Source organism: Symphalangus syndactylus, chromosome 1, assembly GCF_028878055.3.
Source record: "Symphalangus syndactylus isolate Jambi chromosome 1, NHGRI_mSymSyn1-v2.1_pri, whole genome shotgun sequence".
NCBI classification, from domain to species: Eukaryota; Metazoa; Chordata; class Mammalia; order Primates; family Hylobatidae; genus Symphalangus; species Symphalangus syndactylus.
Genome location: NC_072423.2, coordinates 91,190,012 through 91,213,397, shown reverse-complemented (window position 1 = coordinate 91,213,397; position 23,386 = coordinate 91,190,012). Strand labels below are relative to the sequence as shown.

At 55.8% G+C, this 23,386-nt stretch overlaps 3 protein-coding genes across 22 annotated transcripts; 2 read left to right on the top strand and 1 right to left on the bottom strand.

Annotated features, from left to right (window-relative positions):
* Positions 1–37: 37 nt before the first annotated feature.
* ROM1 (retinal outer segment membrane protein 1) lies at positions 38–2,206 on the bottom strand. Its single transcript, XM_055291468.2, has 3 exons — positions 1,301–2,206; positions 650–896; positions 38–533 (listed from the first exon to the last, which is right to left on the bottom strand). Exons 1-3 carry the CDS (start codon positions 1,888–1,890, stop codon positions 315–317), a joined length of 1,056 nt encoding a protein of 351 aa, XP_055147443.1. The 5' UTR covers positions 1,891–2,206; the 3' UTR covers positions 38–314.
* Positions 2,207–2,362: 156 nt separating this feature from the next.
* EML3 (EMAP like 3) lies at positions 2,363–13,263 on the top strand. Of its 19 annotated transcripts, none has more exons than XM_063642003.1 (23): positions 2,363–2,736; positions 3,334–3,492; positions 3,576–3,747; positions 3,828–4,085; positions 4,180–4,290; positions 5,473–5,540; positions 5,703–5,826; positions 6,048–6,218; positions 6,375–6,444; positions 6,531–6,641; positions 6,887–6,982; positions 7,359–7,514; positions 8,081–8,222; positions 9,269–9,420; positions 9,503–9,628; positions 9,710–9,841; positions 10,304–10,371; positions 11,282–11,370; positions 11,442–11,539; positions 11,667–11,754; positions 12,236–12,334; positions 12,602–12,732; positions 12,813–13,263. In XM_063642003.1, the coding sequence occupies exons 1-23, from the start codon at positions 2,715–2,717 to the stop codon at positions 13,014–13,016; spliced, it is 2,847 nt and encodes a 948-aa protein (XP_063498073.1). In that variant the 5' UTR covers positions 2,363–2,714; the 3' UTR covers positions 13,017–13,263. The 19 variants fall into 19 exon arrangements, 17 of the variants coding, with proteins under 17 accessions (XP_063498073.1, XP_055144526.1, XP_063498089.1 ...); XR_010121546.1 differs by having other exon boundaries at positions 2,587–2,736; positions 3,825–4,085; positions 11,494–11,539; positions 12,712–12,732; positions 12,813–12,932; XM_063642019.1 differs by having other exon boundaries at positions 2,587–2,736; positions 5,706–5,826; positions 12,712–12,732.
* Positions 13,117–22,918, top strand: MTA2 (metastasis associated 1 family member 2). 2 transcript variants are annotated; one of them, XM_055289372.2, is made up of 18 exons: positions 13,117–14,058; positions 14,794–14,861; positions 15,230–15,323; positions 16,853–16,970; positions 17,102–17,165; positions 17,351–17,468; positions 18,103–18,205; positions 18,400–18,499; positions 18,999–19,187; positions 19,292–19,366; positions 19,486–19,544; positions 19,717–19,814; positions 19,933–20,072; positions 20,333–20,561; positions 21,065–21,154; positions 21,502–21,620; positions 21,729–21,877; positions 22,103–22,918. In XM_055289372.2, the coding sequence occupies exons 1-18, from the start codon at positions 14,031–14,033 to the stop codon at positions 22,266–22,268; spliced, it is 2,007 nt and encodes a 668-aa protein (XP_055145347.1). In that variant the 5' UTR covers positions 13,117–14,030; the 3' UTR covers positions 22,269–22,918. The 2 variants fall into 2 exon arrangements, with proteins under 2 accessions (XP_055145347.1, XP_055145439.1); XM_055289464.2 differs by lacking the exon at positions 13,117–14,058 and adding an exon at positions 14,371–14,459.
* Positions 22,919–23,386: the final 468 nt, after the last annotated feature.

Here is a 23,386-nt window from a genome sequence, read left to right as displayed (position 1 = left end):
CCAGGCCCCCATCCCCTTGACAAGAAAAAGCAATTGCTTCCATCCAAAAACTTTATTGAGTTTATATCAGAATCAGCCTCCAGGCCTTCTCATGTCACTTTCCCATCACTCTGTTCTTTGCTGTTCCCTGGTGGTTCTGGCTACAAGGGCTAGGCCCTAGGACATCTGGTTTTCTTTCTTACCCTAGTCCAGCTCGCTGACTATCCTTAGCCCCTCTAATCCCACGATCCCCCCAACCTGGAGCCTTGGTAAGGAGCTGTGAGGTTTCCAGACTTGTCCATCCCTCCCTCTTCCTCATCCCAAGCTCCAGGCCTCTAGGCCTCAGATAGATCCTCCTTGGGAGGTGCCTCTCTTGGTGGGGCCTCCTCAGGTGCTGGCCTGCAGGCAACCCCTCCCTGTAGCCATGCTGTTTTCAGCATATCTTTCAGCCCACCGGGAAAGAGATAGCCCTGGGTCTCTCCTTCCCCATCAATGACCCCTCCCAGCCCCTCCAGTGCTGTTTGCAGGTACCGCAGGCCGAGAAGCACCAGAGCCTGTGGGGGAAGCAAGGGGAAAGAATCAGGGAGAATCAGCGGTTCCAAGAGGCCCAGGGTTGGAGGCAGGGAGGAGTCCCGGGTGGGAGGAGGTGTCAGATGCTTTGCTGACTCACCTGCAGTAGGAAGGTGACAGCCAGCATGCTGCCCAGTGTGCCTGCCAAGTCCTGCAAGTGCTCCAGCAGCACCTCATGGCACCCTTGGGCCCAGAGGTTTTGGTTGGGTTGTCGGGGATCGAACAGGGGGTGGGCATAGGAGTCTGAAAGACGGTTTTGCAGGCAAGGCCGGGGTGAGTGGGGGTTGCAACAGGAGAAAGGGACCCCATCAGTCAGGTATAGGCCTTCCACATTGCTCTGGATCCGGCTGCAAAGGGAGGGACAGAGGGGTTAGGATGTCTGGAGATAGAGGCCTGGGGGAGGGACTGAAGAGCACAGGTGTTGAGAAGGGAAAAAGAATGGTAAAACATTTACTAACTGCTGTGCTATGTGCCAGCCAAGCATAATTCACTTATCTTCACAACAACTCTACCAGATAGGTACCTATCTATCAGATAGGTACTATTATTTCCATTTTACAGGTGAAGGAATGGGCCCAGGGTGGTTTGGTAACATGCCCTGGGTATCACAGCTAATAAATGGCAGAGCTGTAACCAGTCTCTCAGCTACTATGTTCTACTTATTGCCCCTCTGAGCGAGGTGGGGATTCAAGGCAGCAGGAGGGAGCCTGTCTAGGGAGGAGGAGGAGGAAGGGAGACGCAAATCACTCACTCAACCACGTCCTGGTCACTGGGGTCCAGGTAACGGCTGCTGACCCACTGGACCCCAAACCAATCCTTGTACCCGTGGCGCCCGCAGCAGTGGTACCTCAGTTGCAGCTCATCCACCAGCCTTTTGGCCTGACAGTGCCCAGGCACCTCTGTGTCCTTGTAGTGAGCCAAGGCAGTCACCAGACCCTCCTCCAGCGCCTCGTCCAGACTCCCAGGCAAAGCCAGGGCTAGCCCGAGGGCGACGACCAGGAGCCCCCCCCCACCAGCCGTGCCAGCTACCAGCAGGGGGCCCAGGACCCCTCGCCAGGGAGGGTATAGAGCTGCATTCAGACTTGCCCGGCTGGCTCCTATACCCACTAGTCCTGTGCCCAGAGCCACCGCGCCCGCTGCCAGGGCAGCCTGGGGCAGGACAGGGAACTGACAGGAGGGAGCCAGGAAGGTGCCAAGGTGCCTTAGCTGGACCAGGAGGTGCCCACTACAGAGGAGGATGAGGCCACCAGCCAGCGCCAGCAGCCAGGAGAGGAGCCAGAGCCCTTGTGCCAGGCGGATGCGGGGCTGCAGGGGCAGCACCAGGGGCAACACCGGCGCCATCTCCCATCTCTGCCCAAGGGAGTGCAGAGGTGTCGGGGATGGAAGCTGGCTGGGGCAGGATGCTGAGTCAGCCCGGCCCGGCTTGAGCTGGGCTAATGCCACTCTGACCCCAATACCCTGAGCATCCTCCCATCCTCAGCCCTAGTAACCCGCCGCCCTGTCAGCCCCAATACAGGATGCCTTGGCCTTGCCCCTTAGGAGAAACTCCGCCCTTAGGCCGAGGGCCCGTTTTGTGACCCCGCCCCTGTCCCTCGCGGAAGTGGTGGGGTTGGTCCGCTCAACCCTGAGGAGTTAGGGGCTGGGGGGCGGAGACCTCGGGGCGGGCGCTCCCTCCCCCGTCCCCTGGGAATCCGGGGACGGGGATCCGGCAAGGGCCTGGAGCCGGAGGCCGGGAGTAGGCCAGGGGGTCAGCCGGCTAGCCCCGCCCCCGTACTGAGCGCCGAGGCCCGGACAGGGAGGGGTTACCAGGCGGCCCGGCCCCCCTTCGGGCCCGCCCCCCCTCCCGCGCTTCCTGGCGGCTCCGCGTCCGGCGCCTGTTTGTGCTGCGGCGCTGTGGCCCCGGACGGCCCCGCCACCCCACCCCTGGGAGCCGAGAGCGGCTCCGGGAGAGTCCGAGGGCCCGGGGGGGTCTGGAGACTGCGGCCCCGGGCCCACAGCGCCCCCTCCAGGCCCCTTCCCCGCGCCCGACAGCGCCCCCTCGGGGTGGTGGTACGGCGCCCTTCGCGCGCGCCCCGGGGTGCTTCCCCTTTCCCTCTCCCCGGCCGTGGCCCCCGCGGCTTAGACGCCTCCTCCGCCGCCGCCGCTCGGAGCAACCCGGGGGCCGGATGGACGGGGCCGCGGGGCCCGGTGAGTACGGGGCGGGGCGGGCGGCGTGCCCCTTCCCGGAGCGCCCGGCTCGTCGGGTTCTGCCAGAGCTGGACGGCTGTCTGGAGGCGTCCACGCGTGCTCCTCCGCCCCAGGGGCTTGGAGCATCCTCCACAGTTCCTCCGGTCGCCCTCCCTAGTTGTTTGGGTCCTGCTGTCACTTCGGGCTTCCCCAGCGTCATTCTACGCCCCACGTAACTCCGGATCCCTCGATGTTTCCCTGCCCCCTGCGTTACTCCGGGCCTCTTCTCGTGGTATTTCAGATCTTTTTCCTTCTGACCTCCACTGCCCCCTGAGACCTTCACTGTGACTCTGCTCACCACCCACACTCTCTCCTGTCACTCTGGATCTCTTTTCCTGTACTCTGGGTCCTCAGTATGACTCCATTCCCGCACCCCGTCCTCTCTCCTGGTGTTCCCCCGGCTCAGTTACTCAGCTTTCGCTGGAGACCTGAGCTTGCTGTGGGCGCGTGGGGAGGGCTGCGGTCCCTCCCCTCACCAGTGCGGCGCCTCTGTCGGTGGCTCCCACGTTCCTCGGCAGTACTCCATATTTCCCCCACGGTACTCCATGGTTCTCCCAGTCTTTGCGGAGGCTGAGACGGCAGCAGGAAGGGAGCTTTGCCAGGTTTCTCGCCTGCCCTGCCAGAAGGAGGCCCTTGATCCTTTACCACCGTCTCCTCCCCTCTGGACGAGCATTCAAGCCTGGGGCTGCCTGAAAGGGGCAGTCCTACTGGACACATGTAAAGTTGTGGGGAGACGGAATCCTCTCTATGCTTTCTTCAGGTGATGGGTACATTCTGAGTACCTCTTGCCCTTTTCCCAGGTGAGGGCCCTGCTCGGGAGGCCCTCCAGTCTCTGAGCCAGCGGCTTCGGGTGCAGGAGCAGGAGATGGAGCTGGTAAAGGCAGCCCTGGCAGAAGCCCTTCGCCTGCTGCGGCTGCAGGTGCCCCCTTCCTCCCTGCAGGGCTCTGGCACACCAGCTCCTCCAGGGGACAGGTATGCATGTCGGCACACCCCATTTTTCCTCCTCCTTGGGGCCTCTGGGGCTTCAGGTTAATTCACCATCTCTCCAGCAGTCTTGCAGCCCCCCCAGGACTGCCACCCACGTGCACCCCTTCCTTGGTGAGCCGAGGCACCCAGACGGAGACAGAGGTGGAGCTCAAGTCATCCCCTGGACCCCCTGGCCTGAGCAATGGACCCCCAGCCCCTCAGGGGGCCAGCGAAGAGCCTAGTGGGACCCAATCTGAAGGAGGGGGAAGCAGCAGCAGTGGTGCTGGCTCCCCTGGCCCCCCGGGGATCCTCAGGCCCTTGCAGCCCCCACAGCGTGCTGACACGTAGGTGTCCTGTGGCCCTGTGGCGGAAGCTGGGAGGGGTGGTAGGATTGTAGAGTACAGTTGGAGGGAATGACCTTCACTATGCCCCCACCAGGCCGCGAAGAAATTCTTCCTCCTCATCTCCCTCAGAGCGGCCTCGGCAGAAGCTCTCCAGGAAGGCAATTTCCTCCGCCAACCTGTTAGTGCGGTCCGGGAGCACAGAGAGGTGGGTGATGCTTCCCCTCAACCCACCCCTCCCCAGGCGCAGGCTCTCGACTTTCCGTATCCCTCACCTCACATCCCTGGGTGGGGTGGGGGGACCTGATTGCCCAACAGGAATAAAGAAACAAACACTCCTGGGGCGCCTGCTGTGTACCGGGCACTGTGCTAAACTCTCGACCTCCTCCATCTCAGTCAGTCCCCACAACATCCTTGGGGGTTAGGTGGTCTCATGCTGCTCGTTGCACAGGTGAGGAAGCAGGCTCAGAGAGGGTGAGTCATTTGCCTGGGGTCACACAGCTAGAGTCAGGATTTGAACCTAACTCTTCCTGACTCCAGTTCCCCTACCCTTTCCACTACATCACAGCACACCTTCCGCTAGCCCAAGAGGCTTTTCTAGAAGCTTCCATGGCTTTCATGGACGGCTGTCCCTAGAGCTTCAGCCCTCTTTCCGCTGGACCTACCAAGTACCAATCTATTAATACTTACTTCTAGAGGGCAAGGGGACATCCTAGTGGCCGGATGTAGTTGCCTCAGACTATGTACAGGCCGCAGGACACCCGAATGTTCATTCTAGCCCTGTCCTTGGCCTGTGCTTTATTCTCTGAACAGACAGTATCACCTTACTGTTATCTAACGACAGGAATCTCTGGAGAGTTGTGGACTTTCTTGCTTGCCTCCCGGATCCCTGAGAGGCGGGGCTGGTGTACATTCTCGGCTCCCTTTGGTCCCATTTTACAGATGGGGAAATGAAAAGGTCAATAGCGAGGCCTAGTGGCGCGCACATGTAATCCCAGCTACTGAGGAGGCTGAGGCAGGAGAATTGCTTGAACCCAGGAGGTGGAGGTTGCAATGAGCTGAGGTCACACCATTGCACTCCAGCCTGGGCGACAGAGCGAGGCTGAGGCCTGGTGGTCTGGAGGAGAGAAAGGGCTCTGGCACCCTGCACTGCCTCTTCCAAGCTTTGTGGCCTTGTGCTGTGCGTTCAGCCCCTTCAGCCTCAATTTTCTTATCTCTTAAATGGAATTAAAAGTCTCCATCTACTAGGGCCCTGATACTCACGAAGCAAACTACAGGCCTGCAGAAGTGACTGTGGTTTCTGCAGTGACCTCTTTTCTTGTGTCTTGCCCCTCCCCACTTAGGTCTTGGGACCTGACCCCAATCCCTGTGCTTTCTCTCTTCCCAACAGCCGTGGGGGAAAAGACCCCCTCTCCAGCCCTGGGGGCCCTGGATCTCGGAGGAGCAATTACAATTTGGGTATGTACAGAGGGACAGAGAGAAAAACTTGGATGGCAGGGTTAGGATTTGGACTGTAGCCCCAGGAGCTATTTTGGGTAGGTGTGGTGGGTAGGGTTCTGCTCTGTCTTTCCTGGAAAGGGGGTTGTGGGTGGTAGTTGACACCACCCCTTTTCTCTGTAGAAGGCATCTCAGTGAAGATGTTCCTTCGAGGCCGCCCCATTACCATGTACATCCCGTCTGGCATCCGTAGCCTTGAGGAGCTGCCGAGTGGCCCACCACCAGAGACCCTCAGTCTTGACTGGGTGTATCCTGCCCCCTCCAGTCCCATGGGAACCACCTTTCTCACCTGGGGACTCCTCTTACCTTTACAGTTTTCTCCTGGGTCTATGGGGACGAGGAGTCTTCTAGATCCTCTCCTGCCATCATTCTGCTCCAGGCCTTGCCAGCCAGAAGCTCTGTCTTTCTCCCGTCTTCCTCCTCCTGCCCTTGATCTAACCCTTTCCTTGACCATGATCTCCACCCCAGTTATGGGTACAGGGGTCGTGACTCCCGGTCTAATCTGTTTGTGCTGCGCTCTGGGGAGGTGGTCTACTTTATCGCCTGTGTGGTGGTGCTGTACCGGCCTGGAGGAGGCCCAGGGGGTCCTGGAGGTGGCGGCCAGAGACATTACCGGGGGCACACAGACTGCGTTCGATGGTGAGGGGTCTGGGGATGGTGGGCTTGGCAGGAAGAGGGTCTGAGGGGGTGGAGAAGCAGGAGAAAAGAGTTGCCTTGCTGCTCTGCAAGCTTGGAGAAGGTGTCTTGGATGGTCTTGAGAGACCCTTTCCCTAGAGTGTCTTCCCCCTGCCTTAGCCTTGCTGTTCACCCTGATGGTGTTCGGGTAGCCTCGGGACAGACAGCTGGAGTGGATAAGGATGGAAAGGTAAGGCCAAAGTCAGGGAGCAGGCAGACACGCTGTAATTGCACTCCAGTTTTGCTTCACACCTGTGACTCTTCCTCCTCCACCAGCCCCTGCAGCCTGTGGTTCACATCTGGGACTCAGAGACGCTGTTGAAACTGCAGGAGATTGGACTGGGGGCCTTCGAGCGGGGTGTTGGGGCCCTGGCCTTTTCAGCTGCGGTGAGCTGGCCTTGAAGCCTCTAGACCCCCATTCTTGCCTAGGAACCCCACTCTTGCACATCACCAGGAAGCCTTGGAAGTTCTGGCCTTCCTGAACCCCACCCAGCTGGTTCTCTTGAGAAAGTGACATGTGTGTCAACTTCTTCTGCCCTCTCCATCTGTGATGGTACCTCCTAACCTAATGACCATGAACTCCTGGACCTCCAGGGTTCACTCTGCACCTCCTATGTGTCACCCTTCTTCAGGATCAGGGTGCCTTTCTTTGTGTGGTGGATGACTCCAATGAGCACATGCTGTCGGTGTGGGACTGCAGCCGGGGAATGAAGCTGGCTGAGATCAAGGTGAGGAGTCCACGTGGCTTAGGGGGGCTCTGAGGTTGGGGGTGGGAGTGGTAGAGTGCAGAGAGCTCCAGACTCACACATACATTTCCTTCCTTTTTGGCTGGGTCACGTGGGGCTAATCTAGCTTCTCTGACCCTTAGTTTCTTCATTTGTGACATGGGTTCTGACCTCATGAGGGATAATGTGTTAGGTATTAGGGTGATTAATTATGATTGACAGGGAATAGTGCTCTTAGGGGACCAGGGTTTTGAAAGAAGGGTTGTCCTGGGGTTTCGGGACCTCTGCCAGCCAGCTGTCATGATGCAAATTGAGGAAAGTCAAGTAGAATGAAGGTACCCAGGGCTTGGGGTGGCTGAATCTAGTGTCTTCCCTTCAGAGTACAAATGACTCAGTCCTGGCCGTTGGCTTCAACCCTCGTGACAGCAGCTGCATCGTCACCAGTGGGAAATCTCACGTCCACTTCTGGAATTGGAGTGGTGGAGTAGGGGTTCCTGGGAATGGGACCCTTACCCGGAAACAGGGTGTTTTTGGGGTGAGGCATGGATAAGTGGAAGGTGATGGGGAGGGCAGAGTGGAAGAGGAAGCACTGGGCTGAGTACTATGGACCCTAAGGTTCCCTAACCCCCACCTGCCCCTGTGACCTTTTTTTTTTTCTTTTGTGACGGAGTCTTGCTCTTGTCACCCAGGCCAGAGTGCAATGGCAAGATCTCGGCTCACTGCAACCTCCTCCTCCTGGGTTCAAGCAATTCTCCTGCCTCACCCTCCCGGAGTAGCTGGGATTACAGATGCGCGCCACCACGCCTGGCTGATTTTTGTATTTTTAGTAGAGATACGGTTTCATCATGTTGGCCATCTTGCCCGATTTTTTTTTTTTTTTTTGAGACAGTGCCTTGCTCTATCACCCAGGCTGGAGTGCAGTGTGGGATTTCATCATATTGGCCAGGCTGGTCACAAACTCCTGGCTTCAGGTGACTCGCCTGCCTTGGCCTCCCAAAGTGCTGGGATTATAGGCATGAGCCACTGTGCCTGGCCTGCCCTGCTACTTTTAATCTTTGCCCTTCCCTTTGACCTCTGCTGTCTGCTCTCCCCTCCCACTAGAAATACAAGAAACCCAAGTTTATCCCTTGCTTTGTGTTCCTTCCGGATGGAGACATTCTCACTGGAGACTCAGAGGGGAACATTCTCACCTGGGGGCGGAGCCCTTCAGATTCCAAGACCCCAGGCAGGGGTGGGGCCAAAGGTATGTGGCTGGGAGTGGCATCTGGGAAGTGTAGTACTCCAGAGGTTCTGTGGGAACAGAGGAGAGGGTTTCTCATTTCCATCTTTTTTTTTTTTTTTTTTTTTTTTTGATATGAGGTCTTAGTCTGTTGCCCAGGCTGGATTGCAGTGGCGCGATCTTGGTTCACCGCAACCTCCGCCTCCCAGGTTTAAGTGATCCTCCTTCCTCAGTCTCCCAAGTAGCTGGGAGTACAGGCGCATGCCACCACACCCGGCTAATTTTTTTTTTTTGAGACGGAGTCTCGCTCTGTCGCCCAGGCTGGAGTGCAGTGGCGCAATCTCGGCTCACTGCAAGCTCCGCCTCCCGGGTTCACGCCATTCTCCTGCCTCAGCCTCTCCGAGTAGCTGGGACTACAGGCGCCCGCCACCGCGCCCGGCTAATTTTTTGTATTTTTTTTTTTAGTAGAGACGGGGTTTCACCGTGGTCTCGATCTCCTGACCTTGTGATCCGCCCGCCTCGGCCTCCCAAAGTGCTGGGATTACAAGTGTGAGCCACCGCGCCCGGCTACGCCCGGCTAATTTTTGTATTTTTAGTAGAGATGGGGTTTCGCCATGTTGGCCAGGCTGGTCTCGAATTCCTGACCTCAGGTGACCTGCCCGCCTTGGCCTCCCAAAGTGCTGGGATTACAGGCGTGAGCCACGGCGCCCAGCCAGGTTTCCCACCTTTTTACCTTGAGAGTTGATAGTTCTCTGGGGGGCTAGTCTAGAAGTGTGTGGGCAGCACAGCAAAGGAGAAACGGCTGGAGCTTTGTGTTTGCTAGATCTCAGGTTCAGATTCCTGTTTTGCTATTAGTTGCCTGGCCTTTAGGAAGTTACCTCATTTCTCTGAGTCTCAGTTGTCTTGTTTATAAAATGGGGAGAATAACAGATGTGTTGGCAGTATGAGGATGAGACATAGTAGTCAGTGCATGCCATGGCTGGGAGTTCTTACTCTATAGCCAAGCTGGCCCTGTTTCTCACTCCCCTGCACCCCGAAAATGATCTACCTGGGGGGGCTTTTGCCAACAGAGACCTATGGGATTGTGGCCCAGGCTCACGCTCATGAAGGTTCCATCTTCGCCTTGTGTCTCCGGCGGGACGGGACAGTGCTGAGTGGTGGCGGGCGGGACCGCCGGCTGGTACAGTGGGGGCCCGGGTTGGTGGCCCTCCAGGAGGCTGAGGTGAGGGCTGGGCTGGGGTCAAGGGAGCGAGGGAGAAGAGCAATAGTCCGTGGGCTCTTGACATTCTGCCACCACTCTGCAGATTCCTGAGCACTTTGGGGCCGTGCGAGCCATTGCTGAAGGGCTTGGCTCTGAGCTGCTGGTGGGAACCACGAAGAATGCATTGCTGAGGGGAGATCTGGCCCAGGGCTTCTCCCCTGTAATCCAGGTTGGGGGTTAAGGGCTCAGGGGAGGAAGGGACAAAGGGGTGTGAGAGAGGGGCAGGAGTGACAGTCATGCTGTGCTGCAGGGCCACACTGATGAGCTCTGGGGGCTCTGCACACACCCCTCCCAGAACCGCTTCCTCACCTGCGGCCACGACCGGCAGCTCTGCCTGTGGGATGGGGAGAGCCATGCGCTGGCCTGGAGCATCGACCTCAAGGTAGAGCCCTGTGCCCCTGGATCCCCCATGCCACACCCACCAGGACACCTGTGGCCACCATGTCTTCCCCAGCACCTTGCCTTCTGCCTCCCAGAGGTGGCCAGTTTGTACTGGTATGGCTGCACTGGCTACTCAAATATTAATTTTTCTGTACTGATTGGTAAAAGCTGATGCTTCTAGTACCACCTGGGCACTCCCTGCCACCCCCAGAACCCCTCAGACTTCCTCTTGGTCCAGCATCTAAATGGTTAATCTCCAGCACAGCTATTGGCCTCAGTTCCGTGGTTAAATATTTTGGTATCACTCCCTGTTCGGGCTCCAGTGACACCCAGGTATCCCTTCCCTCTCTTCCCATCTTCTCCTTGGGAGTTAAGTGGCTTTGAAGTTAGGAAGACAAGGGGTTCACTCTGGTTCCCTCACTAGAAAGATATCGTCTTGAATTCACCTTCTCCCCTCTCCCAGGAGACTGGTCTCTGTGCTGACTTCCACCCGAGTGGGGCAGTTGTGGCCGTAGGACTGAACACAGGGAGGTGAGAGGGAGCCAGGACTCCCAGGAGGGAAAGCAGGGAGGTCTGGGAAGGGTTCCTGGTACTGGGGGAGTGGGCGAGAGTGACCGCCTTTACCCAGGAGCCACCTGCGCCTTGGCACTCCTCTGTGCCTCTCCCTGCAGCCCCTGCCGCCCGGGCTCCCCTCCTCTCCTGTGGTAACTGTTTCTCCCCCTCCCCCAACCAATGTCTCCTCCAAGCCAGGGAGTGGAGGAGGCAGCAGCCCAGGATAGAGAAACAGTGGGAATGGGAGGGGCATAGACAAACACAGGGAAGTGACAGGCTTCCAGCTTGCACAGTGCCTTTGTAGTCGGCCCCTGGTCTGTAGTTTCAGATTCCTTTTTCAGACGACATCAGAAGCCCCTCAGCTTTTATCCACACTTAGCTCCTTCCCATCTCCCAGCATAAGAATGCAGTGGTGGCCAGGTGTGGTGGCTCACGCCTGTAATGCTAGCACTTTGGGAGCTGAGGCAGGTGGATCACTTGAGGTCAGGAGTTCAAGACCAGCCTGGCCAACATGGTGAAACCTCGTCTCCACTAAAAATACAAAAATTAGCCGGGCATGGTGGTACACACCTGTAATTCTAGCTACTTAGGAGGCTGAGGCATGAGAATCACTTGAACCGAGGAGGTGGAGGTTGCGGTGAGATCTTGCCACTGCACTCCAGCCTGGGTGACAGAGTGAGACTCTGTCTCAAAACAACAACAACAACAAAAAACTGAAAAAAAAAAGGAATGCAGTTGTGACCTGTCTTCTACATCAGAGCCTTTCTCTGTGTGTCTCTGAGCTTCTCTTATTTGCCATCCCCAAGCCTACCCAGGATGGCCTCCCTGGGGGTCTCCTTACATCCTGCCTTTTTGTCTTCCTATCTGCCTCCACTTCCCTCCCTTCCAGGTGGTTGGTTTTGGACACAGAGACCAGAGAGATCGTGTCTGATGTCATTGATGGCAATGAGCAGCTCTCAGTGGTCCGGTACAGCCCAGGTGGGAGCCACCCCAACCCTGGACTCACATGCGTCCCTGGCCCTTCCCTCTCTGAGTGACTGTATTTGCAGATGGGTTGTACCTGGCCATTGGTTCCCATGACAACGTGATCTACATCTATAGTGTTTCCAGTGATGGTGCCAAATCCAGCCGCTTTGGCCGCTGTATGGTGAGGAAGTTGGGGCATGTGGTGGGGCATGATAACAGCTAGGAAACTCAGGGGTCTGATGCATCAAGGGGGCTCTGGAGATGGGAGATGGATGGGATACTTTCAAACTCTTGACCTTTGCTCCCAGGGTCACTCCAGCTTCATCACTCATCTCGACTGGTCCAAGGATGGGAATTTCATCATGTCCAATTCTGGGGACTATGAGATTCTTTACTGTGAGTGGCAGTGGAGCAGGACATGGGGAGAGGGTAATTGGAGTGGGTTTTGTGTAGGGGGGGCTCTTAGAGGTGTTGTCAGATAAGGAAGTGGAGATGGAGTTAAAGTGGAGTTGGAATTATATGTAGGAGAAATTTTGTGATTTGGAAACAACTAGTTTCACACCATGTCTTGTTGACTTGAGGGAGTCGAAAAATGCACTAAGAAAAGATTGTTTGGGAAAAGTTTCTCAGGGCAAGTATGGAGGACTTGACTTATCTAGGGAAGAGGAACTCATGGAAGCTGTTAGAACTTCAGCCAGAGCTCAGGACAGGACGCACACAGGGTGGGTTTCACAGGGGGAGGAGGTGATGCTACTACGGTGACCAGATCACATGTCATCGCCGGGTTTCATGCCAGTCTTTCCAATCTGGCTTCCCCTGGCATCTTCCCTACTGAGGACAGGGTGAGAGCTGAACTGGGCGGGCTCCCTCTCCCCAGGGGACGTGGCTGGAGGCTGCAAGCAGCTGAAGAATCGCTATGAGAGCCGAGACCGGGAATGGGCTACCTACACCTGTGTGCTGGGCTTCCACGTCTACGGTGAGCAGGGGCGTGGAACCCTGCTGGAAGGGTGGGGGACAAGGTGGAGCCCAGTTTGGGCTCCGAACGCTGGGCGTGTGTCGTTGGGTTAGAGTCCAGAAACCTGAAGATCCAGCCCAGGAGGCCCCTCCGGCCCTCGGGACCGGGAAGGCTTGCCTGGAACGCGGCAGTGGGTGGCCGCGGCTGCCGGAGCGCCTGAAACGGTGTAGCTCTGGGCTGTGGGTGGCGGTGGGTAGGAGGTCGGGCTGAGGCCGGCCGCTGTGCTAGGCGTGTGGCCGGACGGCTCCGATGGGACCGACATCAACTCCCTGTGCCGCTCCCACAACGAGCGCGTGGTGGCGGTGGCCGACGACTTCTGCAAAGTGCATCTCTTCCAGTACCCGTGCGCTCGTGCCAAGGTGAGGCCGCGGGGATCGCCGGGGTGGGACCGGTGGGCCCGAGGGCTCAGCCGCCACCGCAACTCTTCCCTCCGGCCCAGGCGCCGAGCCGCATGTACGGGGGCCATGGCAGCCACGTGACCAGCGTCCGGTTCACGCACGACGACTCGCACCTCGTCTCGCTGGGCGGCAAGGACGCCAGCATCTTCCAGTGGCGAGTGCTGGGCGCTGGGGGCGCGGGGCCGGCGCCCGCCACGCCCTCTAGAACCCCCTCCCTGTCCCCCGCCTCCTCCCTCGACGTTTGATCGCTGCCTGGCGGGACCGACTGGCCCGGCGGCGTGGCCCCGCCCCGCCCCGCCCTAATCCCCCACGACCGGGGGCCGACTCTTTCCTCGACTGACTTCGAGACATTCCCGATCGCGCATTTCCCTGGAAGGCGCGAACGGCGCCCTTGCACACACTGTTTAGACCCGCTGGCTGAGCCGGGCAGCCCCAGCCTAGGCCTTGACTCCCGCTGCCTGATGAGGGGCAATAAACCAGAACCAAAGTCGCCTCCCGGTGCTTTTGTGGGGCGCTGCCGGGCGCCTCCGGGGCCCTGTGGGGTGGGGACAAAGGAAAAGAGGCATGCGGAAAGGGTAAGGGAGCGTAGACCATTTATGCAAATGACAGGCAAAGCCGCTTGCAAATAACCTGGCGAAGCGCTAAGGCGCGCGAGTCTTTGGGGCGGGAGGAGGAGCTGCAGGGTTCCAGCGAGGACAGAGTTAAGCCCGACTCCTTTCCTGCCCTCGGAAAAGGCGGTGGGGCCGAGCTGCGACGGAAATAGCCGAGCGATTGGCCGACAGGAGCCGAACTTCTTCCGGAAGTAGCCGATCTGCGGGGTCTCGCTCTCCGACCTGAGCCGAGCAGTGGGCCTTGTTCTCCGGATCGGCCGAAGGTGTTCCGGAAGGAGGCGAACCCTGAGGCGGGCCCGGCAAGCCTTCCCCGCGGCCGGCAGAGCCCAACGACTAGTGGGACTCCGCGGGGGCGGGGGTAGCTGGAGCCTGGCTCTGGCCTGGCAGGAGCCGAGCTCGTTCCGGAAGAAGCCGAGCGGACGGGGGCCAGCCTCAGCGTCCCGGGAGTGAGGCGATAGCTGCGGCGGCGACAGCGCGGGCCGGGATGAACCGCGACGGCTGAGACAGCGGAGGTGCCGGCTGCGCGGGCCCCAGTGAGACTCCCTCGAAGCGCCAGCCCACCGTTCGGGGCTTTGCCTCGAGCCGAGCCCTGCCCCCGCGAGCCTCCCGGACCCCTTTGTGCGGCCGGAGGCGGCGGCGGGAACGGCCATGGCGGCCAACATGTACCGGGTGGGAGGTGAGTACCGGGCGCAGGGGTACGGGGCCCGGGGCGGGAGAGGTTGGGGTCGGGACCTGAGGGGCTCGGCACCGAGTGGCGCGAGGCGCAGCGTATGGGGCAGCGTGGACCGGAGCACGGACCGGAACCGGAACCGGGAGACGAGGACAGAGGGTGCGGGGAACGGCGACGCGGCAGGGCGCCGAATCTCCCAGAGAGAAGCTGCGGGCAGCCCCGACGGCACTTTCAGGGCTGTGTCGGGGGCTCCCTGGGGCACGGAGTGGGCTTCTGAAACCGGTTCCGAAGGAGCTGACAGGGTAGGGAGGGAACGCGAGGGGCTGGGGCGACGGCTTTGCCACCGCGGGGGAGCCGCCCGGAGGTTTCCTCTTCCCAGGCGTTATTGTGCGCCTCGGTTCGAAAAGGTAGGGGCCCTGCGCTAGAGCGAGCAATTACTTCGCCGCGACTGGGGTGCAACTCATCGCTGAGTTGTGGGGACTGCAGGGGAACCCCTGCTTCTTGCGTGTTTCTTAAGGCTGTCTTTTGAGTAAAGGATCTGATTTTAGAACTAGGTGCGGTGGGGATGGGGGACATCCTTATTTTCTCTTAGTCTGTCCACTTTCACATCTCAGCGCCCTCTCTACCTGAATCCTTATCTCCTTTTGATGCACTCAGGCCAACTTTCTCTCCTACTCTGGTGCTCTGCGTCTCCCATCTCCTCTGATCTGCGTGGTTCCTCCCCCCTCCCTTCCCTTACAGATTACGTCTATTTTGAGAACTCTTCCAGCAATCCTTACCTGGTTAGACGGATTGAGGAGCTCAACAAGGTGAGTGGAGCAGAATCCCTCTCCCTCCCTCCCCCAGTGGTCTCTTCTGAGGTTTCTAACTTCTGGTGGAAGAGAGGACCCTATACTAAGTACCCATTCATATTCATTCATTCATTCATTGGATGTATTCAGGAAAGGCTATTGAGAGGTTAGCAGGAACTTTACTATTCTGCCTCTTGGGGGCAAAGGAAAGGGATTTGGAAGTCTGTCCTTGAATGTAAGTCTTTACTCATATTTTCTTGGGCTTTTTAATTCAGGTCCCTCTGAAACTTACTGTTATTTGTCTCTTTGTGCATTTCTGTTCCCAGATGATCAGTTTTCACTGCTACGTTGTTTTGTTTTTGTTTTTGTTTTTTTCTTCCCCTTAGACTGCAAATGGAAATGTGGAGGCAAAGGTTGTCTGTCTTTTCCGGCGCAGGGACATTTCAAGTAGCCTCAACAGCCTGGCTGATAGTAATGCCAGTGAGTATCTTCATCCCTTTCGTTTCCTCCTACCCATGATCTGAGGCCTGGGCATGTCCCTGCAGGTATTTCCCCTGGTAGCATGCCCAAGGCAGAGGTGTGAGTTTGGGGGTGGGAAATGCCTGGCCTGAGGAGGAAGGCCTGTTTTTACACGTTGGGGTTGGAAGCAGGGTGGAGAGATTGTGATAAGGAAAGCCATAATATGGTTTGTGTATGAGAGTAAGAGAGAGATGATAACGTTTATTTAGGGTATGAGAACGAGCTTTAGAGAAACAATGCTTTTCTACAGGGGGGCAGTTTGGGGTACATTGGGACAGTAGGTGGTGACTGAAGGTCAACGTGAAGAGGAAGAGATTGTACTGAGAAGCCTGCGTAACAGAGAAGCAGGCTTATTTTGTAATCACAAGGTGGTGAGAGTACCTGGAAGTTAGAAGATGGCTGGAAGTTTTCTTGCACTTTTTAATTTCTCACCTCGCCCATTTCCCCGCCTGCCCCCCTCCATTTTACATCTTTCCCTTTTCATTTTGCCTTATCTTCATTCTCTTTAAGGTCTCATCTTCTTTTTTTAAAAAACATATTTTCCTTAGCTTCTTTTTCCTTTCCTGCTTTGGTTTTCTTTTTCCTTCCTTTTGTTCCACCTTTCTAAATTATTTTCCTTTTTCAGACTGCTCTGGGTGAGAAGGGGTTAAAGAGGAGCCCGGCTTACCAAGTTCCCTGGCCCTTTAGGGTTTCCAGCCCCATCTGGCAGGGGCTGACCTTGGCCTTGTCCAATCAGAAGGGGTGTTGGGGGTGTGGTCCCCCTTGCCTTAGCACAGGGTTTCCGGAGCACACAAGCGAGGGGTGGAGCCTACTACTGCACAACCCCCCTTTCTCCCTGAGGTTGGGAACAATGCACCAATGAGCTTGGGGCTGAGGCTCTTCTGCCCCCTCCCACTTTGGTTGGCGCCTAGCCAGGTTAACCCCTTCCGCTAGGTTTCAGGGCAAGCTGCAGCTCCTTGGGGAGGAAGATGTTGGCACTGGCTTGAGAGGTGTTGTCCTTGGAAACCCCAGGAACTATTATTAGCCAAGTAGAAAATGAGGGATAGTTAGGGCTGCATGTGATGTTTTAGAGCAAAGAGTCTCCTGAAATTGGAAAGAACTGGTAAACACAGTCTTGTGTGGTATTTTTTCATCTTGAGTTCCTGGACCTCAGGCTGGTTTAGCAAGAAAGAGACAAGTGTGATGTTCTTGCTGGCCTGTTGTGGACTTTGGTGTCTGAGTACTGGCAGCTGGGTAGCGATGTATTTCTACAGCATTCTTCATACTTTCAGCAGTTCTTCCCTAAGAGCATTACTGATAGAGTTGGGAGCATCTATGATGGGGCATAGAGCTAAGAAGGAAAGCTGGTAGGGTAAGGGTATAGAAGTCAGACGCTTGGGAAATGTGAGAAAAAAGCCGAGATAGGAAATACTTTCCCTGAGTTAGAGTTTCCAGGGTGTTGTCTTTCTGCAGCCATTTCTGACTTGGTTTCTTCCTCCTTAATCTTCCAGGGGAATTTGAAGAGGAATCAAAGCAGCCAGGGGTGTCTGAGCAGCAGCGCCATCAACTGAAGCACCGGGAACTTTTTCTTTCTCGGCAATTTGAATCATTACCAGCCACCCACATACGGTACAGGACAACTGGGGCCAGCATAGCCTGTGTGCACTTACGTAGAAGATGGAGAGAAGGAGGTGGTATTGAGAGATGCTGTGGGGAGGGAGAGTGGGGCTCACCTGGGTTTTCCAATCTCTCTCCTATAGGGGGAAATGCAGTGTGACCCTCTTGAATGAGACAGATATCTTGAGCCAGTACCTGGAAAAGGAGGTGAGAAAGAGATGTTGAGAGAAGAGTGAGGGGAATGGGTATTGCCCGCAAAAGGGAGGGGGAAAGGAGGACAATGATGAGGTACAGGGTTGCCAGACTGCCGGTCATGGAAACTCAGATACACCTCCCTCCCTGCCGCCTATGTGGATTGCTGCCCTGCTTACCTTGTCTCTCCCCAACTCCAGGACTGCTTTTTTTACTCACTGGTGTTTGACCCTGTGCAGAAGACACTTCTAGCTGATCAGGGCGAGATTAGAGTTGGTTGCAAATACCAAGCTGAGATCCCAGATCGCCTAGCAGAGGGTAAGCTACAGGACAAGACTGTATGGCTACCAGGTTATCTAATTCCAAGGGGCACTTTAATATTTCTTTTTTTTTTTTTTTATTTGAGACGGAATCTCGCTCTTTTTTGCCCAGGCTGGAGGGCAATGGCACAATCTCCGCTCACTACAACCTCCACCTCCGGGGTTCAAGCAATTCTCCCTGTCTCAGCCTCCCGAGTAGCTGGGATTACAGGCATGCACCACCACGCCCGGCTAATTTTGTATTTTTAGTAAAGACAGGGTTTCACCATGTTGGCTAGGCTGGTCTCGAACTCCTGACCTCAGGTGATCCGACCGTCTCGGCCTCCCAAAGTGCTGGGATTACAGGCATGAGCCACCGTGCCCGGCCCGGGGCACTTTAATATTATAGTCTCTGTGAATGGCGTCACCTGGGGTTGTGCAGTGCACCATCTGCAGGGCTCTCTGCCATGACCCTGACAGAATGGGCCCATAGGAACCTGAAAAGGGAAAATGGGAACAGTTGGGAAGAGAAGTCGGAGAGTTGATAGAATCCAAGCAGAAGAAGAGGAAGGAGGAGGTGTTATTATGAATGAAAAGACACCAACTATTTCCCCCTGCCCTCTCCCTTTTGATGCCATTGTTCTGTTCTCCAGGAGAATCTGATAATCGGAACCAACAGAAGATGGAGATGAAGGTCTGGGACCCAGACAACCCTCTCACAGACCGGCAGATCGACCAGTTTCTCGTGGTGGCCCGGTGAGGGGTGGGTGGATAGGGAAGATGGGCTGGGGGAGGTGTGGACATTGTTCTGAGTCCCATGGTTCTTAGAGATGGACTTTATTTCTTTCATTGCCATGGATGTTTTCCGTCTTTCTCCTCTGGCTTAGTTTCCCAGCCCACTTGGGCTTTTGACTTTTTTTTCGCTTTTGACTTCTCAATTTCTCCCTTAGAGCTGTGGGAACCTTTGCAAGAGCCCTAGATTGCAGCAGCTCCATTCGGCAGCCAAGCTTGCACATGAGTGCAGCTGCTGCCTCCCGAGATATCACCCTGGTGAGCAGAAGTTGGTGGGTAGTTGGGCAGGCTGGGCTTTCTGGGGACTTGCAGAGCCTGGGGACAGGAGAGGAGGGTATCTCTGAGGGAGTGGGAGTGTTTTTTGTTTTTTGTTTGTTTGTTTGTTTGTTTGTTTTAGACGGAGTCTTGCTCTGTCGCCCAGGCTGGAGTGCAGTGGCGCAATCTCAGCTCACTGCAAGCTCCGCCTCCTGGTTTCACACCATTCTCCTGCCTCAGCCTCCTGAATAGCTGGGACTACAGGCACCCGCCACCACACCTGGCTAATTTTTTGTATTTTTAGTAGAGACGGGTTTTCACCATTTTAGCCAGGATGATCTCGATCTCCTGACCTCGTGATCTGCCCGCCTCCGCTTCCCAAAGCGCTGGGATTACGGGCTTGAGCCACCGTGCCTGGCCGGGAGTGGGAGTGTTTTAAGGAGCAGGAAGGGAGTGGTGCCAAAAGTTTCAGGTCCTCAGTTGCTCTCCATCTTCCCCATAGTTTCACGCCATGGATACCTTGCAAAGGAACGGCTACGACCTGGCTAAAGCCATGTCGACCCTGGTACCCCAGGGAGGCCCGGTGCTGTGTCGGGATGAGATGGAGGAATGGTCAGCCTCAGAGGCCATGCTATTTGAGGAGGCCTTAGAGAAGTATGGGAAGGACTTCAATGATATTCGCCAGGATTTTGTAAGTGGATGGCACTAGGAGGAGAGGTGGGAGAGATGACAGGTGAGGGAACCAGGACCTGGGGCCAGATGCCAGCTCATTCTTCCTCCCTCTGCCCCTCGTAGCTACCCTGGAAGTCACTTGCCAGCATAGTCCAGTTTTATTACATGTGGAAAACCACAGACCGGTATATTCAGCAGGTATCTCTGGGCTGGGGAGGATGGACCATAGGCTACCTGCTGACCTCTGCCTTTGAAGTTGATGACATTCTCCCTGCTATGAGGCTCTGATCCTTTTCTTTCTTTTTTCCTTCTTACAGAAAAGATTGAAAGCTGCTGAAGCAGACAGCAAACTGAAACAGGTCTACATCCCCACCTAGTAAGTGTGGTGGGTAGGGGAGACCAGAGTGTTTTCCTTCCCTTCCCCTAACTTGTGCCTTCCTCAGTGATTGGGGGTGGGCAGGAGGTAGGGGCACACTGAGAGTGGAAATTTATTCTTTTCCTTGACCAGTTTCTTGGGTTTTTTCCTTTCTCCTCGCCTTCTCCATTAGCACTAAGCCAAACCCTAACCAGATCATTTCTGTGGGTTCAAAACCTGGCATGAATGGGGCTGGATTTCAGAAGGGCCTGACTTGTGAGAGTTGCCACAGTGAGTTACAGGGGCACTGGGATGGTGGGGATGGGTGGAAGGCCTGCTGTGGCCCAAGAATCTGTGGGGCTCAGGTAGCATGCTTCTTCCCTGTCCCCCTCCTCTCCATGCTCTACAGCCACACAGTCTGCTCAGTGGTATGCTTGGGGCCCACCTAACATGCAGTGCCGCCTCTGTGCTTCCTGTTGGATCTACTGGAAGAAATATGGGGGACTTAAGACCCCAACTCAGCTTGAGGGGGCCACTCGGGGCACCACGGTAAGGATCAGTGGGAAGAAAAGCAGGGGAGAGCAGTAAGCATATTGATGTGAGCTTAGGTGAAGGCCAGAATATTCAACTCTTTATATGGTGATGGTTTGATGGGCAGGGGGTGCTTGATGCTGGTTGGGGAGACACATAGGCCAAGAGGTCAGTAAAGAGATTAGACAGGAATAAATTGTCCCCTGCAGGGAATGGAAGAAAGAAGGGAGCCTCAGCGCTGATTTGTGCTCTCTCTCTTTCCTATGCTCTTCTTCTAGGAGCCACACTCAAGGGGTCATTTGTCCAGACCTGAAGCTCAAAGTCTCTCTCCTTACACAACCAGCGCCAACCGGGCCAAGCTACTGGCTAAGAACAGGCAAACTTTCCTGCTTCAGACCACAAAGCTGACCCGTCTTGCCAGACGCATGTGCAGGGACCTATTACAGCCAAGGAGGGCTGCCCGACGGCCTTATGCTCCTATCAATGCCAATGCCATCAAAGCAGAGTGTAAGGGCAGGGAGTGGTGGGGCTGGTGGTGGGTTTAGGGTTGCTCTGCCCAGGGACCATTGTTTTTCTAGATGTCTAATAACAGGAGGGATAGTAGGCCACAGATAATTTTTTTAAGATTACACTTGGCGGCCGGGCGCGGTGGCTCACGCTTGTAATCCCAGCACTTTGGGAGGCCGAGGCGGGCGGATCACGAGGTCAGGAGATCGAGACCACGGTGAAACCCCGTCTCTACTAAAAATACAAAAAAAAAATTAGCCGGGCGTGGTGGCGGGCGCCTGTAGTCCCAGCTACTCGGAGAGGCTGAGGCAGGAGAATGGCGTGAACCCGGGAGGCGGAGCTTGCAGTGAGCCGAGATTGCGCCACTGCACTCCAGCCTGGGCGACAGAGCAAGACTCCGTCTCAAAAAAAAAAAAAAGAAAAAAAAGATTACACTTGGCTTCTGGCCTCAGAGGAGACCTGAATGGTGAAGTCCTTCAGAAGCTTTCATCTTTGTTCTCCAGGCTCCATTCGACTTCCTAAGGCCGCCAAGACTCCATTGAAGATTCACCCTCTGGTGCGGCTGCCCCTGGCAACTATCGTCAAAGATCTGGGTATGGGATGGGGACCAGTGAGGGTGGCGTCAGGCTCCCAGTCCATTCCCTGTCTGACATCCCTCCCCTTGCTTTTTTTCTTCCTCATAGTATCCTCAGAGATTTAGTCTAACAAACTGTACTTTTGTTGTTTAATAATTTTTTTTGTAAACTATTCAGTATTACTGTACTGATTTGATAAGGTCATACTGGTATTTGAAATACTAGTGATAGCTTGCCAGGACATTCCCCCATTGCTACGTTTGGGGATGCCCAGGTAAACTGCTGGTCCAGGGAAGAGAGATGGAAGTAACAAAGGGGAACTGCATAGGGAAGAAAAGGTGCGAAAGTTTTCTATTTTTTCCCAGTGGCCCAGGCACCCCTGAAACCAAAAACACCTCGGGGTACCAAGACACCGATCAACAGAAACCAGCTGTCCCAGAACCGGGGACTGGGGGGCATTATGGTGAAACGGGCCTATGAGACTGTGAGTTGACAGAAAGCGGTGGGCGAAATTGAGTTGGGTGGGCTTTTGTTTCTCATAGGAGTCTGAGAGGTTCCCTTCCCTCATTGTGCCATCCTACCCCTTTTCCAGATGGCAGGGGCAGGGGTTCCTTTCTCTGCCAATGGAAGGCCTCTGGCTTCAGGGATTCGTTCAAGCTCACAGCCAGCAGCCAAGCGTCAGAAACTAAACCCAGCTGATGCCCCCAATCCTGTGGTGTTTGTGGCCACAAAGGATACCAGGTAGGGAGTCTACCATGGGAGGGGCTGAGAGGGACAGTCCAGGCTGGTGAGTGTGGGGAGTAGGAGTGTCAGAGCAAGAGCTCCAGGAAGGTTGTGGATGCAGGGTGGGGATGCCAGAAAAGAATGGGCCAGAAGGCAGAATTGCAGTGTGGAATGTGGGGCTTCACCTGGAGGTCTTAGTGTTCTCCAAGCCTTTTCTGTTTCCCACTTGCTCTTTCTGGCCAGGGCCCTACGGAAGGCTCTGACCCATCTGGAAATGCGGCGAGCTGCTCGCCGACCCAACTTGCCTCTGAAGGTGAAGCCAACGCTGATTGCAGTGCGGCCCCCTGTCCCTCTACCTGCACCCTCACATCCTGCCAGCACCAATGAGCCTATTGTCCTGGAAGACTGAGCACCGGTGGGGAAGGGAGGTGGGCTGAGAGGTAGAGGGTGGATGCCCAGGGCACCCAAACCTCCCTTCCCTTTCGTGTCGAAGGGAGTGAGGAGTGAATAAGGAAGAGAGCAAGTGAGTGTGTGTCCCTGGAGGGGTTGGGCGCCCTCTGGTGTTACCACCTCGAGACTTGTCTCATGCCTCCATGCTTGCCGATGGAGGACAGACTGCAGGAACTTGGCCCATGTGGGAACCTAGCCTGTTTTGGGGGGTAGGACCCACAGATGTCTTGGACAGTTTTGGGGGGAGGGTTTTTTAATTTTTTAAAAATTTTGCCTCCCTTTGTGAAAGGGGATGGGGAGGGGAAGAGTAAACAGATAACAGGTGGTGGTACCTGGTTGGGGGAGGGGGGCGTGCACTGCCATGTCTTTTTTTTTTTTTTTTTCCTAATTGGGGGTTTCTCTTTCTGTCCGGTGTCCGGACTTTCCTAATTGGAGTTTGAGGCCCCTAAGCTGGCATCAACCCCAGGCCACGCTCGCTCTTTCCTTCCCTCCCCTCCCCCTCCGCCTTTTGTACGCCAGTTCTCAGAAATAAAGATCTTTTGTCCGTTTTTTTAACCTCGGATTCTGTAATTGGTTCTTATAGTAACAAATAAAAAGCTGTTTTCTTCAGCTTCTCCTGGCTCAGCTGTTCTTTGCCATGGGTGTGTGTTGTGTGTGTGCTGGGGGTGTCTTTTAGAGGGAAAATAAAGGACAAAGGACAACAAAGGAGGTACAGATGGTTCTTGCCCTGGGAACAGCTTTATGAGATATGCAGCCTGGACCAAGGCGGCTTGCTCCAGCTAGCCTTCTTGTGGGACCCAAACTGCTCCCCAGCTCCCAGTGGTGCTGGAGCTCAAGAACCATCTTGGCCCAGATTCATTCAAAGGAGTTGAGATGAGCTTTCTGGGCGACTGGTGGCCTTCATAGGAAAGAGGAATGGGGGTGTTTCTTCCTCTGTTTCCCACCTCTTACTCCCCTCTTCCTTTTATTTAAGGAATTCTGGAAGTTGCTAGCAGCCAGGGTAACATGTATACCCCCTCGTTGGTGGTGGTGGGGTTATAGGAGGATCCCCTCACCTAGCTGTGTGGTGTATTTGGC